At 41.3% G+C, this 18,751-nt stretch overlaps 1 protein-coding gene across 9 annotated transcripts in view; it reads right to left on the bottom strand.

Moving 5' to 3' along the window:
* LOC100032946 (mitogen-activated protein kinase-binding protein 1) overlaps positions 1 to 18,751 on the bottom strand; it is a 118,487-nt gene that overhangs the window by 12,225 nt on the left and 87,511 nt on the right. For 5 of the 9 annotated variants that reach the window (XM_056810307.1, XM_056810309.1, XM_056810312.1 and 2 more), the window contains 13 exons: positions 5,597 to 5,659; positions 5,209 to 5,266; positions 4,391 to 4,561; positions 3,851 to 3,988; positions 3,390 to 3,572; positions 3,080 to 3,097; positions 2,396 to 2,556; positions 1,934 to 2,123; positions 1,484 to 1,630; positions 1,168 to 1,346; positions 869 to 960; positions 397 to 522; positions 74 to 144 (listed from right to left, as the gene is read on the bottom strand). In XM_056810307.1, the coding sequence (XP_056666285.1) occupies positions 74 to 144; positions 397 to 522; positions 869 to 960; positions 1,168 to 1,346; positions 1,484 to 1,630; positions 1,934 to 2,123; positions 2,396 to 2,556; positions 3,080 to 3,097; positions 3,390 to 3,572; positions 3,851 to 3,988; positions 4,391 to 4,561; positions 5,209 to 5,266; positions 5,597 to 5,659 (1,597 nt within the window). The remainder of the gene's footprint in view (positions 1 to 73; positions 145 to 396; positions 523 to 868; positions 961 to 1,167; positions 1,347 to 1,483; positions 1,631 to 1,933; positions 2,124 to 2,395; positions 2,557 to 3,079; positions 3,098 to 3,389; positions 3,573 to 3,850; positions 3,989 to 4,390; positions 4,562 to 5,208; positions 5,267 to 5,596; positions 5,660 to 18,751) is intronic. The other 4 variants (XM_056810310.1, XM_056810311.1, XM_056810315.1 and 1 more) reach the window with 3 other exon arrangements.

The following is an 18,751-nucleotide window of genomic DNA, read 5'->3' as shown; positions in this document are numbered from 1 at the left end:
TTCTCTGTGACAGCTATCAGGGCCCACTCTCAGATTTGCCCCACTGAGGCCCAGAGCCCCCACGGTCCATTACCTTCTGTGCAGTACGGAAGTAGATGCTCTTGTCTGCTCCACAGCTTATCATGCGGACCTGTCCATCACTTGCTATGGAGGAGAAGGGTTCGCTGCCCCAGCTGCCTTAGCTGCATGAATTCCCTCCCTTTGCCTTGTGCCCCATTTCTAGTTGTGACCATCTAATCAGACAGCTTCAGTGTCGTCCAGTCTGCACTGCATTCCCCTCCCACATGTGGCCCCGAACAATGCACAGACACCCGTTGTAGCCCGAGGGAGCAAGAGGGCTATCTCCCGGGACATGCCTTAACTCCCCTTGTCTCCCCCTCTTTCCTTGAACCTTACCAGCAAACTTGACTGAAGTGATGGAAGAGGAATGTTCATCCAATGTTTGCTGCAAACTATATTCTCGCTCAGCATCCAGCACGTGGATCAGACGGTCTCGGCTTGCTGAAGCAAGCAGTTTTAGACCTGTATGAAAGGAAAGATTTCTTTATGTCTAACGTGTGACCAGAGCCCAAAGGAAGACTTCATCAACTGGTAACAATACTTAGGGAATGTAAGATATCCCATAGTCAAGACGCAGTTGGATTGCGAGATGTGCACAAAAAGGGGTGGGGGAAAGGGGAGAGGATGGCAGAAGGAAGGGTGCCCCCTGAAGGACAAAATTCCACAGTACTTCAGGGACAGTCACATGGGCTAGGGAGGGCTTGGGAACTGACTCTCCTTATTCTCAAGGGGGAAAAATACTGCTCAGCTCCAGATCCAAATTAGTAGTAGACGTACACCCCAAGCACCCAGGGCCACCCTCATCCACCTGTATCTGGCTTAGAATACTCCAGGCATAGAATCTCTGAATCATGGGCCTCAACCCGCAGCATCTCACTCAGGGACTGCAGCTCGTGTACCCTACAAGGATAAGGGTGGAAATGTTTTACTGACAGAGAATGTACACAGAAAGCCCCCCGGCTCACACCCAAATCTGTGACCCCCCTCCCCCCACCAATTCCTTCAGGCCAGCGCCTTGCTAATCTGGCATTCACCATGGAACCGCCTCTCCCAGGCTGTATTTCGGCAGTGAGGACAGTGCTTGAATCTCATGACAAAACAACTGACCTCAGTGTGCCCACCCGGTCACCCGATGCCAAGTGCTGTCCATTGGGGCTGATGCAAACAGAACGGATTCCCACACGAGTATCTACCAATGACCCGTCAGTTTTATCTCCATTTCCTGGCAGCTCAGTGTCCAACAAGGCCTGAGTGTTCCCATCCACATAGATTATCTTGATCAGATCCTAGTTGGGGGGGAAAAGGAAATGAATTAGCCATGATGCCCACACAGCAAATAGAAGAGAGTCGGCCAAAGGAAAGGGAGGATGTCCTAGATCATGGAGCTGAGGAGATGCAAACCCCTGAGAATCTCGACTCTTACATTACTCAGGATGTTTCGGTGTAGTGCACAGCCGTGCACGCCGGCACTCTCAGTGTTCCACAGGCGAATGGTATTGTCTGAGGAGCAGGTGATGAAAGAGCTGGGTGGCAGGCAGGCTTGGTTACTGTCCTTTACCTCAGGATATACCTAGGAGTGGAAGGAGAACAGTGACAGGTCCTGGGGGAACAGTGCCACCTCTACCCGAGGAAGGATACACAAGGAACACAGAGCAAGGGGCCTGAGATAACCAGACACTGCAAGGGTCAAATTCATCACTTGAGGGCTTTCCCCTAAGGCCCCAAAGGCAGTCGAGTCCTTAACATGAGACTTTTCTTGAAATACTAAGGAAGGAGCATGAAGAAAGTGATATCATCTGACCATCCCAAAGGACATGTATAGCCACCACCTGGCTTTATCTTAAGGAAAAAGAACCTCCTTCACACCACGTACCTCCACACTCCAAACACACGAAGAATGGTAGAGCGCTGAATACACCTTGCCTACTTTCTTGGGGTCCCTTACATCCCATACATAAAGGCTATGATCGTTGTATACACAGGACAGCCACTGGTTCGTGGGATCAAAGGTCAGGGCGATGGTGTCTGGGTACTTGGCATCAGCTGGACTGGCAAAAAGGCGGCTATGAAGGAAGAAGACAGAGAGAGGGCTACCTGGTAAGAAGGAAGCTGCAGCAATGAAGGAGAAAAGGAATGAAGAAATGGGCAGCCCAAGAGGAAAAAAAAAAGCAGGATGGGGGAACTCTGGCTCATTCCCAGGGGCATCCAGCTCACAAAGCCAAAGAAGCTGATAATTTCCTCACTCACTATCAACTACAGAAGATTAGAGAAAAAAAAGGAGGGAGGAAGGGAAGAGGCAAAAGAAGAGTCAAAAGGGCATATATAAGTAATTCACCTAGCCTCAGTGATGGTGGCAATGTCAGTCCCCAGGGCATGGGGTCTAGGCAATGTAGTCAGGAAATGAAGATTCAAGGGATTGAAGACACGCACGGTTCCATCAGCACAGCCACAGAAGATGTAGTCTTGGCTCACTGAGATGCAGTGGGCCACTGTGGTCTATGGACAGAGGGTACCCAGTTATAAAAAGTGGGCTGAACACACATGGAGAAAGATAAAAATGAATGATATTCCCCCTGGCATTCCACCACTCAGAGATCAGGAGGAGTCTAATAGCTATTCACTCCTAAAGAATTGTCACCAATGATCCCTCTTCTCTTTGCTTCCATCAACCAGCCACCTGCCTACAGGAGAAAATAGCAAACCTGGGGCAGAGAAGGAAGTGTGGTTACTGCTGCCCATGAGCCTCTCTGGCTGCCTTCTAAAGCAGCTGTCAGAGTAGCAATGACTAGACAGGACAAGGAAGCTGGGAGGCTCTCACTTAAAGGCTATCTATCCAGAAAAATCCCAGACCACTCTGCTCAGCCTGGCCTAAGGAGCAGCTCGAGGTAAAGTAGCAGAAGAGTGAGCAGGGAAGCAGACAAATAAGATGAAACATGAAGAGCTAAGGCAGAGGCTCAAAAGAGCTACAGAAAAGGTGAGACAGAAAGAGAATGAGGAGGAAAGTCTAAGCACCACTTACTGTGAAGCTGTCTGTATCCTAAGGAGAAGAAGGGAAAAGCAGAAGGAGAGAGCAGAAAGGAAGCAGTTATACAGTTAGCCAGGGGCTCTGACTCAAACCAGGTCCCATATGTCCCTAGCTCTTTGTTTCCTCGTGGAGGAATCTCACCCCACTCAAAGGGGAGTCTCTCTGGTTTTCTTGCCGGTTGGAAGGGGGTCATCATCTCCAGACCATAGGGTTTGATGAGCTTCTCTAGGCCACCTTAGATTTCCCCAAAAGCCAACTAGCAGTCCCACCTCTGGAACCCTTCAGTGGTCAGACACACTCTTACCCGAAGTTCCACCCATTTGTCCAATAGCCTCCGGTCACTAAATTCACACAGCAGTCCAGAAGAGGTGATGCAGAAAGTGCTATCTGCTTTCTTTCCTCGGCCACAGGCCACATCAGTAAAAAGATTGTTCCGAAGCTCCCCCAACAGCCCTGAGCGGCCCAGCAGGGGCACTGTGGCGTTTACCTATGGGCACACACTGCTAATGCTCAACCATCATAGTCAGATGGGAAAGGACAGATGAACGGGCCATTTTATTTTGTGGTAGTAGGTCTCAGACAGGAAGGGAAGTCATAAGCCAGGCCTAAGCTAGGGCCAAAGCTAGCTAGGGGCTTTTCTTGGAGATCTGGGCAAGTATGACTGAAAACTGGATGTCTGGAAGGACACAGAGGGTAAGGGGGCTCATGGAGGCTGTAGTTAGTGGTACTTTTTAACCTGGGCACCACTTTCAACATCACTCTCACCTTGGAAGTTTTACTATCGTCCAGGTACCAGAATTTGATGTGCCGATTTCCAGCGGTAACGAAATAGCTGCAATCCTCAGAAAAGGATACAGCCATTACTCGGCTCGACACTTTGTTGGAAGCTACCACGACGTTTTTCTGAGGAGATAATCAAAGAAATAATTAGAAAACTGTTCCTTAAGACCTAGAGTAGGTCCTGGGGAGGGATAAGATTCTGAGCCTGGAGGAAGACTGGGCAGGATGAAGATGCCTGATCATAAAGAAAAACACTTCCTTCTGGGGGAATAAAGGATTGGGAAAAATTCTCCCCACAGGGATCTCTTGATGGTACCCAGATAGCTCTTTCAACCTCCAAGGCTGGTGATATTATTCCTCCTTTCTGTGATCTACATCACTTCTAAGAAGGTGGCTAAGAAACAAGATGAAGGCAGCAGCAAACCATACATAACCAACATAACCATCTCCCACACTTCCTCAACCTGCCCTTTCAGGCTGGTCCTCAGCAGTGGCCACAGTCTTAAGCCCCTCTTTCACACTCACCTTCCAGAGCCAAACACTGACAATCATGTCATGCTGATAGCCAACAGAAACGATGTACTTGGCGCTGGGGGAAAATGCCACACAGGCGATGCCATACTTATGCTCTTGTAGTTCTGCCACTTGATGATGTTCAACTACGTCCCACACTCGAACAGCAGGCATATGGCCACTCTAAGGGAAGCATCAAGCAAGCAGGAGATGAGGAACACCAATACCTGTCCACAGGAGCCTTCCTCTATCACATTCCACCTTGCGTTAGTTATTTGACTACCTGCTTTATCTCCCCTAGACTAGAAGTCTCACAAGTATCCCTAGACTCGTGAAGCTTAATCACCTAGGTTCCTAATCCTATACTCCCAGATTTTGGCCAATAACAATAGTAACAGAGTAATAAAAGCTAACATTAAGATAGCCCTAGAGTAAATGCTTCGATAAATGTTGGCTGAATGAATCATTTGAGGTGATGATGACAAAGTAGGGAGCAGTTCCTGGCTCCCTGACACCCACAGGCCTCCTTCTCAGGAGCCCCAAATGGAGAAAGGGCAGATGAAAGGGGATGCCCCCATTATTCCCCAGTCCCTGGCTCCCCACTGCTTCCTTACATACAGCCCCAGCCCAACAGAAGGGCAGAAGTCTTCTGTCTGTACCCAGCAGAGGGCCCTAAAGGGCCAGAAACAATACCCCAAGGTAGTCACACAAGGGAATTGGGCAGCAAGTCAGGAGGGAGAAACTTCCAAGGGGCCTAGGATAAGTTCTGAGAGAGGATCAAAGCTACCTTGTCCTGACTTGGTGGTATTGGTTCCCTCCTGGTTACTCACCTCTCCTGTGACCACGTACTTGCCATCTGGGGAAAATGCCAGAGTTGTGATAGTTTTCCTGCAACAACATAAAGAAATAAATCTGAGGCATATATAATAAAATACTTGTACAGGTTCATCTGGTATCCAAACAACCTATCTTTATATCAAACAAAGAAGGTTTAACAGCTACCATGACAGAAATGTCTGTCTGTACCAAAAAGGATCCTAATATATATCCCCCCAAACAGATAAGTTCACAAATGCTATTATGAGGTCAAGACCCAAAGGACATATGTGCCTATCCAAATAAGGAAAGATGAAACCAGTCCTAATCCCAGAGTTCACGTGGAGATAGAAAAGCCACAGAAAGACTTCCTGAATTTCCTGCAGCTCAGCCCTAACTTACCTGGAACTGTTGAGGATATGGTGCTGTTTGTGCTTCCGGGGATTAAATAAAACAACTACACATCTGAAAGAGACAGTACAGAAATAATCAGTCAGATCTTCATAACTGACCTCATTCAGTGACATCTCTAATTCTAGTTTCTCCCATTCAAATACATAAAAATATACCACATTTCTCTTATGGAAGAAAATATCTATATCATCTATCTACCAAAAAGACCCCATTAATAGGTCCTCTATTGCCACATGAACCTAGGTCTTCTGGTGGGAAACTGGACTGGCTAAACGATTCAGGGAGCCTCAGCAAATCTAATCTAATATATCAGAAAGAGAAGGCATGGGAAAGTAAAAGAACTATTGAACTAATAAATAAGACCAGGAGCTGGTATTTTGAAAAAAACATATAAAGTATTGGTTAATGTGATTAAAAAAAAGAAAGAAAATCAAGTACACAGTAGCATGATTGAAAAGTGCAATCTCACTTCTAATGAAGAGGAAATTAAAGTAATTATTAAGTAATTTTGCATAATTATAGAATAATAAATATAATAATCTAGTCAAAATGGACAAATATTTACAAAAATATAAATTGCCTAAATGAAAAGAAAAGAGGAAATAGACTTATTTCATACTTAATTATATACTTAATAATTAAATAATAACATATCAGAAAAAAGAAATTAAACAGGTCATCTAGGAATTCCCTAAGAAAAAATCACCAGAACCAGAGTGCAGAGCGGGCAGCCTGGTCATAGCAGTGGAGACCCTCCATATTGCACCAGCCTTCTAGGATGTTTTGGCCTCAGGGCACATCCAGCCCAACCCAGAACTTAATCCCATCAAAAGTCTTCAGAGGTCAGGTAAGGTCAAGCTCCAACACCTCTCCCCCCCCCCCCCCCCCCCACTGCTGGACTTTAATCCAATCAAAAGCCTCCAGAGCACAGGGAAGCTCAAACGCTAATACCCCTCCCCACCAGAGTGGACCAAGAGATCTCCTGACAAAGCTCCAAGAGGGAAGACTGACAGAAAAACCCAAAACCAAAAAAAAAAAATGAGAGGACCAGAGTACAGACAACTATAAGGAGTAAAGAAGGGGTAAATATGAGCAAACACAGAAAAAGAAAAAAGAAATTACAACCAACAGCTTCTATACAGGCAATGAACAAAGAGCAAAAGGAACAGAGGAGGAATCATCAAGCATTAAAACAGAAATCGCAGTGAATTGGATACAGGCTTTGGAAGAACTCAAAATGAAATTTAAAACACAATTAAGAGAGGCTGAATACAATTGGGGAAAGAACTAAAAAACTAAGATAAAGTCACCTGGAAACAGAAAATAGGGTTTTGAAAGCCAAAATCAACCAGCTTGAAAATGAGGCAAAGAGATGAAAGAAGAAGCAAAGAAGACGAAAGATGAGGCAAAGGAGATGAGAGATGAGGTAAACAGAATGAAAGCTGACCTCCAAAGAAAATCAGACCAGGAGGAGAAGGATGACCAAAAAGCCAGGTATGAAATCAAGTCTTTAAGAACCAGAATATAACTACTAGGATTGTGACTTCACAAGGCAGCAGGACACTATAAAACAAAACCAAAAGAATGAAAAAATTGAGGAAAATGTGAAGCATCTCATTCAAAAAACAGAAGATTTAGAAAATTGTCCCAGGAGAGACTTAAGAATCATTGGTCTACCAGAAGACCATGACAAAAGAAAAAGCCTGAACATAATACTACAGGAAATTATCCAAGAAAACTGCCACGATATTCCAGAATAAGAAGGAAAAGTGGAGGTTGAAAGAATCCACAGATCACCTCCTGTACTTAAACACCAACTGACAAAACCCATGAATGTTATAGCCAAATTAAAGAACTATCAGACTAAAGAAAAAGTATTACAGGCTGCCAAGAAGAAGTAATTCAGATACCATGGAACCACAGTGAGGATATCACAGGATCTGGCTGCATCCACCCTGAAGGACCGAAAGGCATGGAATATGATATTCTAAATGAACTACCCAGCAAAACTGACTATATTCTTATAGGGGAAAGTATGGTCATTCAACAAAATAGAAGAATTCCAAGCATTTGTAAAGAAAAGACTAGATCTGAACAGAAAATTTGATGCCCAAGCATAGATCTCAAGAGAATAATCAACAGTTAACTAAAAAAAAGAAAGAAAAACAAAACAAAACAAACCCCCCCCCTTTTTTAAGAGACCCAATAAGTTAAAATGATATATACCCCTATAAGAAAAGAGGTCAGTGGTAACTTAAAAATTGTTATTATCACCTGGGAAGCTAGAAGAATTACACTTAGAGTGAACAGTGACAAACTGAATAGGAAGATATAAATACGTATATAGATACATGTATGCATAAATACATATACATATATGTGTGTATATATGTATATATACACAACTAGAGCTAAAAAAAGGTCAATACTAAAAGAAATGGGGAAAGAAACAAAAGGGGGTAAATTGATATGTCACAAAGAAGCTCATGGAGGGAGGGGAGAGAAAATCAATGCACTGGAAGGCTAAAGAGGTTAGAGATAGGAAATATTCAACTCTTACTTGCATTGAAATTGACCCAAAAAGGGAAGAGCAATCTAATCCACTGGGGCAGAGAATAGATTTGTGCTCTATAGGGGAGTAGAAGGGTAACAAATGGACTGGTGGGGAGGGAAGCAGTACAAGGGAGGGAGAGGGTGGGGGGTAGTTTTAAAAAGACTGCAAAGAAAATAAGGGGGGAATAAGAAGGGAGGGGGGTAAAAAGGGAAGGAAAATAAGGGTGGGAACTAGAGGGACTGATTAAAAACAAACATTGATGTAGAAGGAAATAGTGAAAGAAGAAAAGGCAGGACTAGGAGTAGAAATCAAAATGCTGGGAAATCCACAGCTGGTAATCATAACTCTGAATGTGAATGGAATGAACTCACCCATAAAATGCAAGCAAATAGCAGAGTGGATTAGAATCCAAAATCCTACCATATGCTGTCTACAAGAAACACACATGAGGAAGGTAGATAAGCATAGGGTGAAAGTAAGAGGATGGAACCAAATCTATTAGGCATCAACTGATAAAAAGAAGGCAGGAGTCGTAATCATGATATTTGACAAAGCCAAAGTAAAAATAAATCTAGTTTAAAGAACTACGAAAGGTAATTTCATCCTGATAAAAGTCAGTATAAACAATGAGGAAATATCAGTACTCAACATGTATGCACCAAATGGCATAGCATCCAAATTTCTAAAGGAGAAACTAGTGGAGCTCAAGAATGAAATAGATAGAAAAACTATACTAGTGGGAGACCTGAATATTCCTCTCTCGGAACTAGATAAATCAAACAAAAAAATAAATAAGAAAGAGGTAAGAGAAGTGAATGAAATCTTAGAAAAATTAGAGTTAGTAGGTATGTGGAGAAAAATAAATAGAGACAAAAAGGCATACACCTTCTTTTCAGGAACACATGGTACATTCACAAAAATTGACCATGTATTAGGGCATAAAAACATTACAAACAAGTGCAAAAGAACAGAAATAATAAATGCAACCTTCTTAGATCACAATGCAACGAAAATTATAATTAGTAAGGGTACATGGAGAGGTAAATCAAAAATTAATTGGAAATTAAACAATACGATTCTCCAAAACCAGTTAGTTAAAGAACAAATCATAGAAACACTTAACAATTTCATTGAAGAAAATGACAATGGTGAGACATTCTTTCAAAACCTATGGGATGCAGCCAAAGCAGTACTCAGGGGGAAATTTGTATCCTTGAGTTCCTATATTAACAAATTAGGGAGGGCAGAGGTCAATGAATTGGGCATGTAAATTAAAAAACTAGAAAGTGAACAAATTTAAAATCCTCAGATGGAGACTAAATTAGAGATTATAAAAATCAAAAGAGAAATGAGTTAAATTGAAAGTCAAAGAACTATTGATTTAATAAATAAGACTAGAAGCTGGTACTCTGAAGAAACAAATAAAATACACAAAGTACTGGTCAGTCTAATTAAAAAAAAAAGGAAGAAAACCAAATTGACAGTATCCAAGATGAAAAGGGAGACCTCACCTCTAATGAAGAGGAAATTAAGGCAATCATTAAAAACTATTATGCCCAATTATATGGCAACAAATATGGCAATCTAGGTGATATGGATGAATATTTACAAAAATATAAATTGCCTAGACTAACAGAGGATGAAATAGATTACCTAAACAACCCCATATCAGAAAAAGAAATTGAAACAAGCCATCAAATAACTCCGTAAGAAACAATCCCCAGGTCCAGATGGATTCACAAATGAATTCTATCAAACATTCAAAGAATAACTAATCCCAATATTATACAAACTATTTGACAGAATAAGCAAAGAAGTTCTACCAAATTCATTTTACGACACAAATATGGTACTGGTCCCAAAGCCAGGCAGGTCAAAAACAAAGAAAGAAAACTATAGACTCCTTAATGAATATAGATGCAAAAATCTTAAATAGGATGCTAGCAAAAAGACTCCAACAAGTCATCACAAGGGTTATTCACTATGACCCGATAGGATTCATACCAGGAATGCAAGGATGTTTCAATATTAGGAAAGCCATCCACATAATTGACCATATTAACAAGCAAACCGACAAAAATCACATGATTATCTCAATAGATGCAGAAAAAGCATTTGACAAAATACAACACCTATTCCTACTGAAAACACTAGAAAGTATAGGAATAGAAGGGCCTATCCTCAAAATAATAAACAGTATATATCTAAAACCATCAGCAAACATCTGCAATGGGGATAAACTAGAAGCCTTCCCAATAAGATCAGGAGTGAAACAAGGATGCCCATTATCTCCTCTATTATTTAACAATGTACTAGAAACACTAGCTGTAGTGATTAAAGAAAAAGAAATTGAAGGTATTAAAATATGCAATGAGGAGACCAGGCTATCACTCTTTGCAGATGATATGATGGTCTACTTAAAGAATCCTAGAGAATCAACCAAAAAGCTAGTCAAAATAATCAACAACTTTAGCAAAGTTGCAAGATAAAAAAATAAACCCACATAAGTCATCAACATTTCTAGATATTTCCAATACATCTCAGCAGCAAGAATTAGAAAGAGAAATTCCATTTAAAATCACCCTAGACAATATAAAATACTTAGGAATCTATCTGCCGAGACAAACACAGGAACTATATGAACACAACTACAAAACACTCCACACAATTAAAACTAGATCGAAACAATTGGAAAAACATTGATTGCTCACGGGTAGGATGAACTAACATAATAAAAATGACAATCCAACCCAAATTAATTTACTTATTTAGTGCCATACCCATTGAACTACCAAAAAACTTTTTTACTGAATTAGAAAAAACCATAACAAAGTTCATTTGGAAGAACAAAAGATCAAGGATATCCAGGGAATCATGGGGAAAAAAATGCGAAGGAAGGAGGCCTTGCAGTCCCAGATCTCAAACTATACTATAAAGCAGTAGTCATCAAAACAATTTGGTACAGGCTAAGAGACAGAAAGGAGGATCAGTGGAATAGACTTGGGGTAAATGACCTCAGCAAGACGGTCTATAAGCCCAAAGATCCCAGTGTGGGGGACCAAAACCCACTATTCGATAAAAACTGCTGGGAAAATTGGAAGACAGTATGGGAGAGATTAGGTTTGGATCAACATCTCACACCCTACACCAAGATAAACCCAGAATGGGTGAATGACCTGAATATAAAGAAGGATGTATAAGCAAATTAGATGAACACAGAAAATTGGAAAATGAAGGGATGCCTTTCAATCGTGGAATGGCTGAACAAATTGTGGTATATGTTGGTGATGGAATACTATTGTGCTCAAAGGGATAATAAAGTGGAGGAATTCCATGGGAACTGGAACAACCTCCAAGAATTGATGCAGAGTGAGAGGAGCAGAACCAGGAAAACATGGTACACAGAGACTGATACACTGTGGTACAATCGAATGTAATGGACTCCTCCATTAGTGGCAATGCAATGTTCCTGAACAACTTAGAGGAATGTATGAGAAAAACCACTATCCACATTCAGAGGAAACACTGTGATAGTAGAAACACCGAAGAAAAACAACTGCTTGAATACATGGGTCAAGGGGATATAGCTGGGGATGTAGACTTTAAATGATCATCCTAGTGTAAACATCAACAACATGGAAATAGGTTCTGATCAAGGACACAAGTAATACCCAGTGAAATTGTGGGTCGGCTGAGGGAAGGGTGGATGGAGGGGAGGGAGAGAAATAATGTGATTACTGTAACCAAGGAATAATGTTCTAAATTGACTAAATAAATTAATTCAAATGAAAAAAATAAATAAAACCATCAGCAAGTATCATCTGCAATAGCGATAAGTTAGAAGCCTTCCCAATAAGATGAAGAGAGAAGCAAGGATGCTCATTATCACCACTACTATTTAATATTGTATTAGAAATGCTAACAATAGAAATTAGAGAAGAAAAAGAAATTGAAGGGATGAAAGTAGACAGTGAGGAAACAAAACTATCACTGCAGATAATATGATGGTATACTTAGAGAATCTGAGAAAATCAATTATAAAGCTAGTCAAAATAATTAACTTTAGCAAAGTTTCAGGGTACAAAATAAACTCACATAAATCATCAGCATTTCTATATATTTCCAACAAAACTCAGCAGCAAGAATTAGAACTCCATTTAAAATCACTCTAGATCAGTGATGAAACCTATGGCATGATGGGTGCCAAAAATAGCATGCATAATAGCAGTCTCTATGGGCACTTGGGATCCTGCCCTCCCCTCCTCTCCATCCCCCACCCCCAGAGACTGTTACTAGAAAGGTAGAGGGACTCATGCCTGATGACATTTTTTCACATCACCCACCCCTCTGCCCAGCAGCCCAGTGGGAGCACACAAGGGATAAGGTGGGAAGTTCATAGGTAGCAAAGCTGGAAGGGAGCAGAGCAACTGGGGCTATTCCCCCCTCCCTCTCTATACTCCCTGGGGACATTCCTCACTTCATCTGCCCATCTTCCCAGTAGCCCAAAGAGAGAGCTTCTTCCCACCCCTTGTGGGGAGGTGGGTGGGACATACCCAGCATGTAGTGAGAGGAGAGGTATGGTATAGAGGGGGAAGGGTTTGGGCACTGCAGAGTAGGATGGGGACAGGGCTTGGCCCTGTGCCTCTAAAAGGTTTGCCATTACTACACTAGATAATATAAAATATTTTGGAATCCATTTGCCAAGATGCAGGAATTATATGAACACAACTACATAACACTTTACAGAACAACTGGAAAAACATTAATTGCTCATGGGTCATATGCGCTAATATAATAAAAATGATAATCCTACCTTAACTACTTGACTTATTCAGTGCCATACCTATCAAACTACCAAAAAACTTTTTCATAAAATTAGAAAAAATGATAAAGTTCATCTGGAAAAACAAAAGATCAAGAATATCAAGGAAAATAAATGCAAAGGATAGTAGGCTAGCAATACCAGATCTTAAACTGTACCATCAAGCAGTGAACGTCAAAACAATATAGCACTGGCTGAGAGACAGGAGGGTGGATCAACGAAATACAATTGGGGTCTTTTAGATCTCAGCAAGCTAGTGTTTGATAAACCAAAGATCCCAGCTTTTGTGATAAGAACCCACTATTTGACAAAAACTGCTGGAAAAACAGTATGGGTTTAGCTAAGTATCTCATACTACCCTATATCAAGATAAATTCAAAACGGGTAAATGACTTAACTACAAAGAGGAAATCATAAGTAAATTAGGTGAATATAGAATAGTATACCTGTTAGATCTATGGGAAAGGAAAGAATTTAAGTCCAAGAAAGAGACAGAGAACATTACAAGATATAAAATGAATAATTTGGTTATATTAAATTAAAAAGGTTTTCTACAAATAAAACCAATGCAACCAAAATTAGAAGGGAAGTGTGAATTTCAAAACTATTCCACCTCAATCAGACCATTCTTTAGAAGATCTGATTTAGTTATTTCCTGATCAATAACAATAGAGATACTTGGAATAACAGAAATCAGGTCTTGGAAACTACATTTCTCCTCCCTTCTTAGTTTAACAAGATTAGGAAGGTCTGCATTAAACTCAAGATTTAATTATCTGATGAGATGGCCTTCAACAGACATGTGCAAAAAAAGGACAGACCTCTGGGTGGTCCTAAGTCAAGCTTGAGCCACCATTGGCACATGTGAGACGCAGAAGTGAGTTAGAGAATAGCCTCTGGAGTTCTCGTGACTTCCTATGGAGAGAGCTAGAGTTCAGTTCGATCCTGAAGCTGGAGCTTGGAGGAGCCCCGAAGACAGCTTTCCTTCAGACCGGTCACATGAGTGATAAGGACTGACCCCTTTCTTTGCCTTGGCTTTCCAAGGCCTTAACACCCGCTTTGGCTCAGTCTGAGCCAGAGTGGTTCTGAGTTTAAACTCCTTTCCTTCTCTCCCTCTAATATTTTCTTCCTCCTGTTGTAATTAAATCACCATAAAAATTTGGCAGCTGACTTGGGTATTTTAATATTTGTGACTTCCCTTGGTGACCATTTAAATTTAGATTTTTTCAGTCTCAACCATAATATTCACCTTTACAGAAGCAACAAACTGAAGAAACAAATTTTATGACAAAAATTTCTGACAAAGATCTAATCTCTCAAATTTATAAGGAACTAGGTCAAATGTTCAAGAAATCAAGCCATTTCCCCAACTGACAAATAGTCAAAGGATATGAATAGGCAGTTTTCAAATGAAGAAATAAAAACTATCAATAATCACATGGAAAAAGTGTTCTAAGTCCCTCCTGTTTAGACAGATGCAAATCAAAACAACTCTCAGGTACCACCTCACACCTAGCAGATTGGCCAATATGACAGTAAAGGAAAACAATAAATTTTAGAGGGGATGTGGTACAATTGGGGCATTTATGCATTGCTGGTGGAGTTGTAAATTGATTCAACCATTCTGAAAGGCAATTTGGAAGTATGCCCAAAGAACTTCAAAAGAATGCATACCCTTTGATCTAGCAATACCACTACTGGATTTGTACCCCAAAGAGATAATAAAAAAGGGTTGTACAAATATATTTATATATAGCCACACTCTTTGTGGTGGTAAAAAACTGGAAGATGGGGGGTGTCCCTCGATTGGGGAATGGCTGAACAAATTGTGGTATATGATGGTGATGGAATACTATTGTGCTATAAGGGAATGATGAACTCCTTGATTTCTATATGAACTGAAAAGACCTCCAGGAACTGATGTGGAGTAAATGAGAAGAAGCAGGAGAATATTGTATACAGAAACTGAAACACTGTGGAATGATCAAATATAATTGACTTTGCTACTAACAGCAATGCAATGATCCTGGATGATCCTGAGGCACTTATGAAAAAGAATGCTATCCACACTGAGAGAAAGAACTGTGGGAGTACATTACTTGTTTATATGCGTATATGATTTGGGGGTTTGGTTTTAAAATATTACTCTATTACAAAAATGAATAATGTGAAAATAGGTATTGAGTGATAAGACATGTAAAACCCAGTAGAATTGCTTGTCAGCTCAGGAAAGGGGGGAGAGAAAATTAATCATGTAACCTTGGAAAAATATTTTTAAATTTAAAAAAAATTAAAAAGAAAAAAGAAAGAGATGGGATGGTGGAGAAGTAAGCTCAGAATGTCTATGTTCCCCTGGCATTCTCTTGAGTTTGGGCCCTTGGGAGTGAAATGATTCTTCTTCTATCCTATTGTGAACTCCTCATACTTTCCCTCAAGGACTATAAGATAAGACTATGACCTTTCAGAAATTAAAGGGATGCCCATCAACTGGGGAATGGCAAGAACAAATTATGGTATATGGTGGTGTTGGAATACTATTGTGCTGTAAGGAATTATGAACAGGATTTCTGAAAGAATTGGAAAGGCCTATGTGAACTGACCCAGCAGAACCAGGAGAACATTGTACATAGTAATAGCAATACTGTGGAATGAATATATCTATGATAGACTTAGCTACTCTGAGCAATACAAAGATCTAGGACAATTCTGGGGGCCTTAGGACAAAGAATGCTTTCCACCTCCAGAGAAAGAACTGTGAAAATCAGAATGCAGATGAAATCATAGAATTTTTCAAGTGTTTATGTGAGTTTATGTTTTGGGGTTTGGGTTTTATAAGATTACTCACTACAAAAATGAACAATATGGAAATGTATAACCCAGATTGAACTGCCTGCCAACGCCAGGGGGAAGAAGAGAAGGAAGGGAAGGAGATAAGTTAGATCATATACCTTAGGAAAACTTAAATAGAAATTTGTTATTATATGTAATTGGTAAAATTTGTTAAATAAAAATTAGAAACACCATTAAAAAATAATATGAATGCCCAGCTTTGTACTCTTACTTTCACTGAAAGTAGAAGCGATTTTTGGGAAACCCTACTGTCCTCCTGGTCCTAAGCATCAGTCTTCCCTCTGGCTTAGTCCAGGTAACAGGGACTAAACATTCCCCAAGCAATGGTTGGATTAAGTCCCTTTCCCATGAATGCATAGCACCTCTCCCTAGGCCTATTACAATAGGCGTTCTCCCTGCTTCATGTCTTTCCCTATTTCAATCCACTCAGCTGCCGAGATAATGGCACATGTTACCTCACTATTCAACAAATTTCAGTGGCTCCCTATCATCTCCAGGATGAAATATAAAGCATTATATTTAATATTAAGCTTTTTGTGAAGGGCAGCTAGGTGGCTCAGTGAATAGAGCACCAGACCTTAAGTCGGAAGGTTCTGGATTCAAATCTGTTCTCATATACCTCCAGGCAAGTCACTTAACCCCATTTACTAGTCTTTGAGCCCCCCCCTCCTTTTGCCATGTAAAATATACTTTTCACATTGGTCATTATTGTAAGAACACATTTGTATACAACCAAAACCCCAAAAAAAACCCTAAATACACTGATGTGAAAGATGATTCCTACAGTTCTTTCTCTAGATGCCCTTCTATATTAAAAATTGTTACTAAGGGGGGCAGCTGAGTAGCTCAGTGGATTGAGAGCCAGGCCTAGAGATGGGAGGTCCTAGGTTCAAATCTGGCCTCAGACACTTCTCAGCTGTGTGACCTTGGGCAAGTCACTTGAACCCCATTGCCTAGTGTGAATTTTAAAATCTCCATCTTGCTTGGTATAGCACCCAAAATTGTGCACATGGGCATGTGCTAGTCAATGACAAATCAGAAATAACTAACTGCCCACCTGGGCTGTCCTAAGCCAAGCTTAAGCCACCATTGGCACTTGTGAGGCACAGGAAATGAGGTAGGAAAGAGCCTCTGGAATTCGCTCACTTCCTGTGGACAGGGCTAGACACCAGTTCATGCTAGGAACTGGAGCAGAGAGGATGCCTGCAGACAGCTTTCCTTTAGATTGGTCACGTGAGTCAGGGACTGATTTTCCTTTCTACCTTGGCCTTAGGGCCTAATCTCCCTCTGGCTCGGCCAGAAGGTTGAGTTAACTCTTTCCCTTTCCTCCTCTCTCCTTTACTCCCTGTCCTCTTTCCTCACTCCCATTGTGATTAAATCACCATAAACTCCATTCTGACTTGAGTGTTTCATTTTAGGAATTTCATAAGTAAATTCCTTGGCAACCATAAATTAATATTATAACAATCTTTAAAGGTGATTTTTCACCACAACAGTTGGCAGTCCACGTAGGTTTGTCGGGTTCCCTCAATAAATTTCCTGAATTTTCTTGCCTTTTCACCCTACTTCCTCCTCACTCAGTCCTTTTACCTCCTAACTCGGCTTAAAGACACAGCTGCCAGAACAGGTGAGTATAAAACACTTTCTCTCTTCTCTTTTCTCCTTAATTTAAATTGGGATCAGCAGGTTCTTTTTTTTTTTGTTTGTTTCCTCCTCCCTTTAATTTTAAGGGGCAGATGGTTGGCTCAGTGGATTGAGAGCCAGGCCAGGCTTATCTAATCAACTGATTAAGCAGCGAGGAAACTCTGGAGAAAGGAGCCCTTACCTCGCAACAAAAAAAGCTGAGAACAGCTAGGGAGCCAACTTAAAGCTCATTTTCCTGTTTCCTGGCCTTTCATGTCTTAAAAATTTAAGTGGGCTTTGCTCAAGGAAGATAGCACATGGTCCTAGCAGTTTTAGCCTGAGGGCTAAAGAAGATTGCTGGGACCCTCCCATATACACACTTTGTAAAAGAAGGAGTTTTAGCTCTACCCTTTGTTTACAGCCTATTCACTCCTAATCAGCCCCTTTTCATACAGCCTTTGCCTCCCCCCACCCCCTACCCTGTCCCTGCTGCCTCTGTCCCTTTAGTCCCTCTCCCTACCCCCTACCCTGTCCCTGCTGCCTCAGCCCCTTTAGTCTCACCCCATGCCTCATACCCTGTCCCCTCAGCCCTGCCCCCTGTTCCTGCTGATCTCGCCACTCTAGTCCCCTCCCATGCCTTGTACCCTGTCCCCTCTGCCCCACCTCCTGTTCCTGTCCCAGCCCTTCCCCCGACCCATGCTCATGCTCCCATCCCTAACCCCCATGCTCCTACAGCCAATAATCCTAACCCTTTCCATTCTCTTACCTACCCCACTGAAAGCAGAGCAAGTAGCCTAGAAACAGTAACACCAGATAATTCGGACAGAAGTTTATTTCCATTGAGGGAAGTACCCACCTTTAATAATGAGGGAACTTGGTGTCTGTAAGATACTATACACCTTTTAAACCTGACAATTTAGAAAAATTCAAGCACAATGTTCCATCATTTGAGGCAGAACCAATATTGGTTACAGAAAAATTAGAGAATAGTCAGGAACTTTGACCCTTCTTGGTTGGATGTGGAAAATTTGTTAGATACATTTCTGACAAAGAGAGAGAAAAATAATGTCATCTCTCTAGCTAATCAGAAAAGAGGTAGAGGAGCACACCATTGGCCAATTGTAGATCCACACTGGAACCCCAATGTTGCACAAGATCACACAAAACTAGCCCTGGCCAGAGAAGCATTATTAAGAGCCATGAGAGATTGCTCTGATAGACCTGAAACATGGGGAAAATTTGAATGCTCCCGACAGGAAATTGATGAAACCCCCTCCCACTTTATGGACAGACT

The sequence above is a fragment of the Monodelphis domestica genome, chromosome 1, assembly GCF_027887165.1.
Source record: "Monodelphis domestica isolate mMonDom1 chromosome 1, mMonDom1.pri, whole genome shotgun sequence".
In the NCBI taxonomy this organism is placed as follows: domain Eukaryota; kingdom Metazoa; phylum Chordata; class Mammalia; order Didelphimorphia; family Didelphidae; genus Monodelphis; species Monodelphis domestica.
Note: the sequence above shows the minus strand (reverse complement) of the source record. Positions and strands in the feature narration are given on the sequence as shown.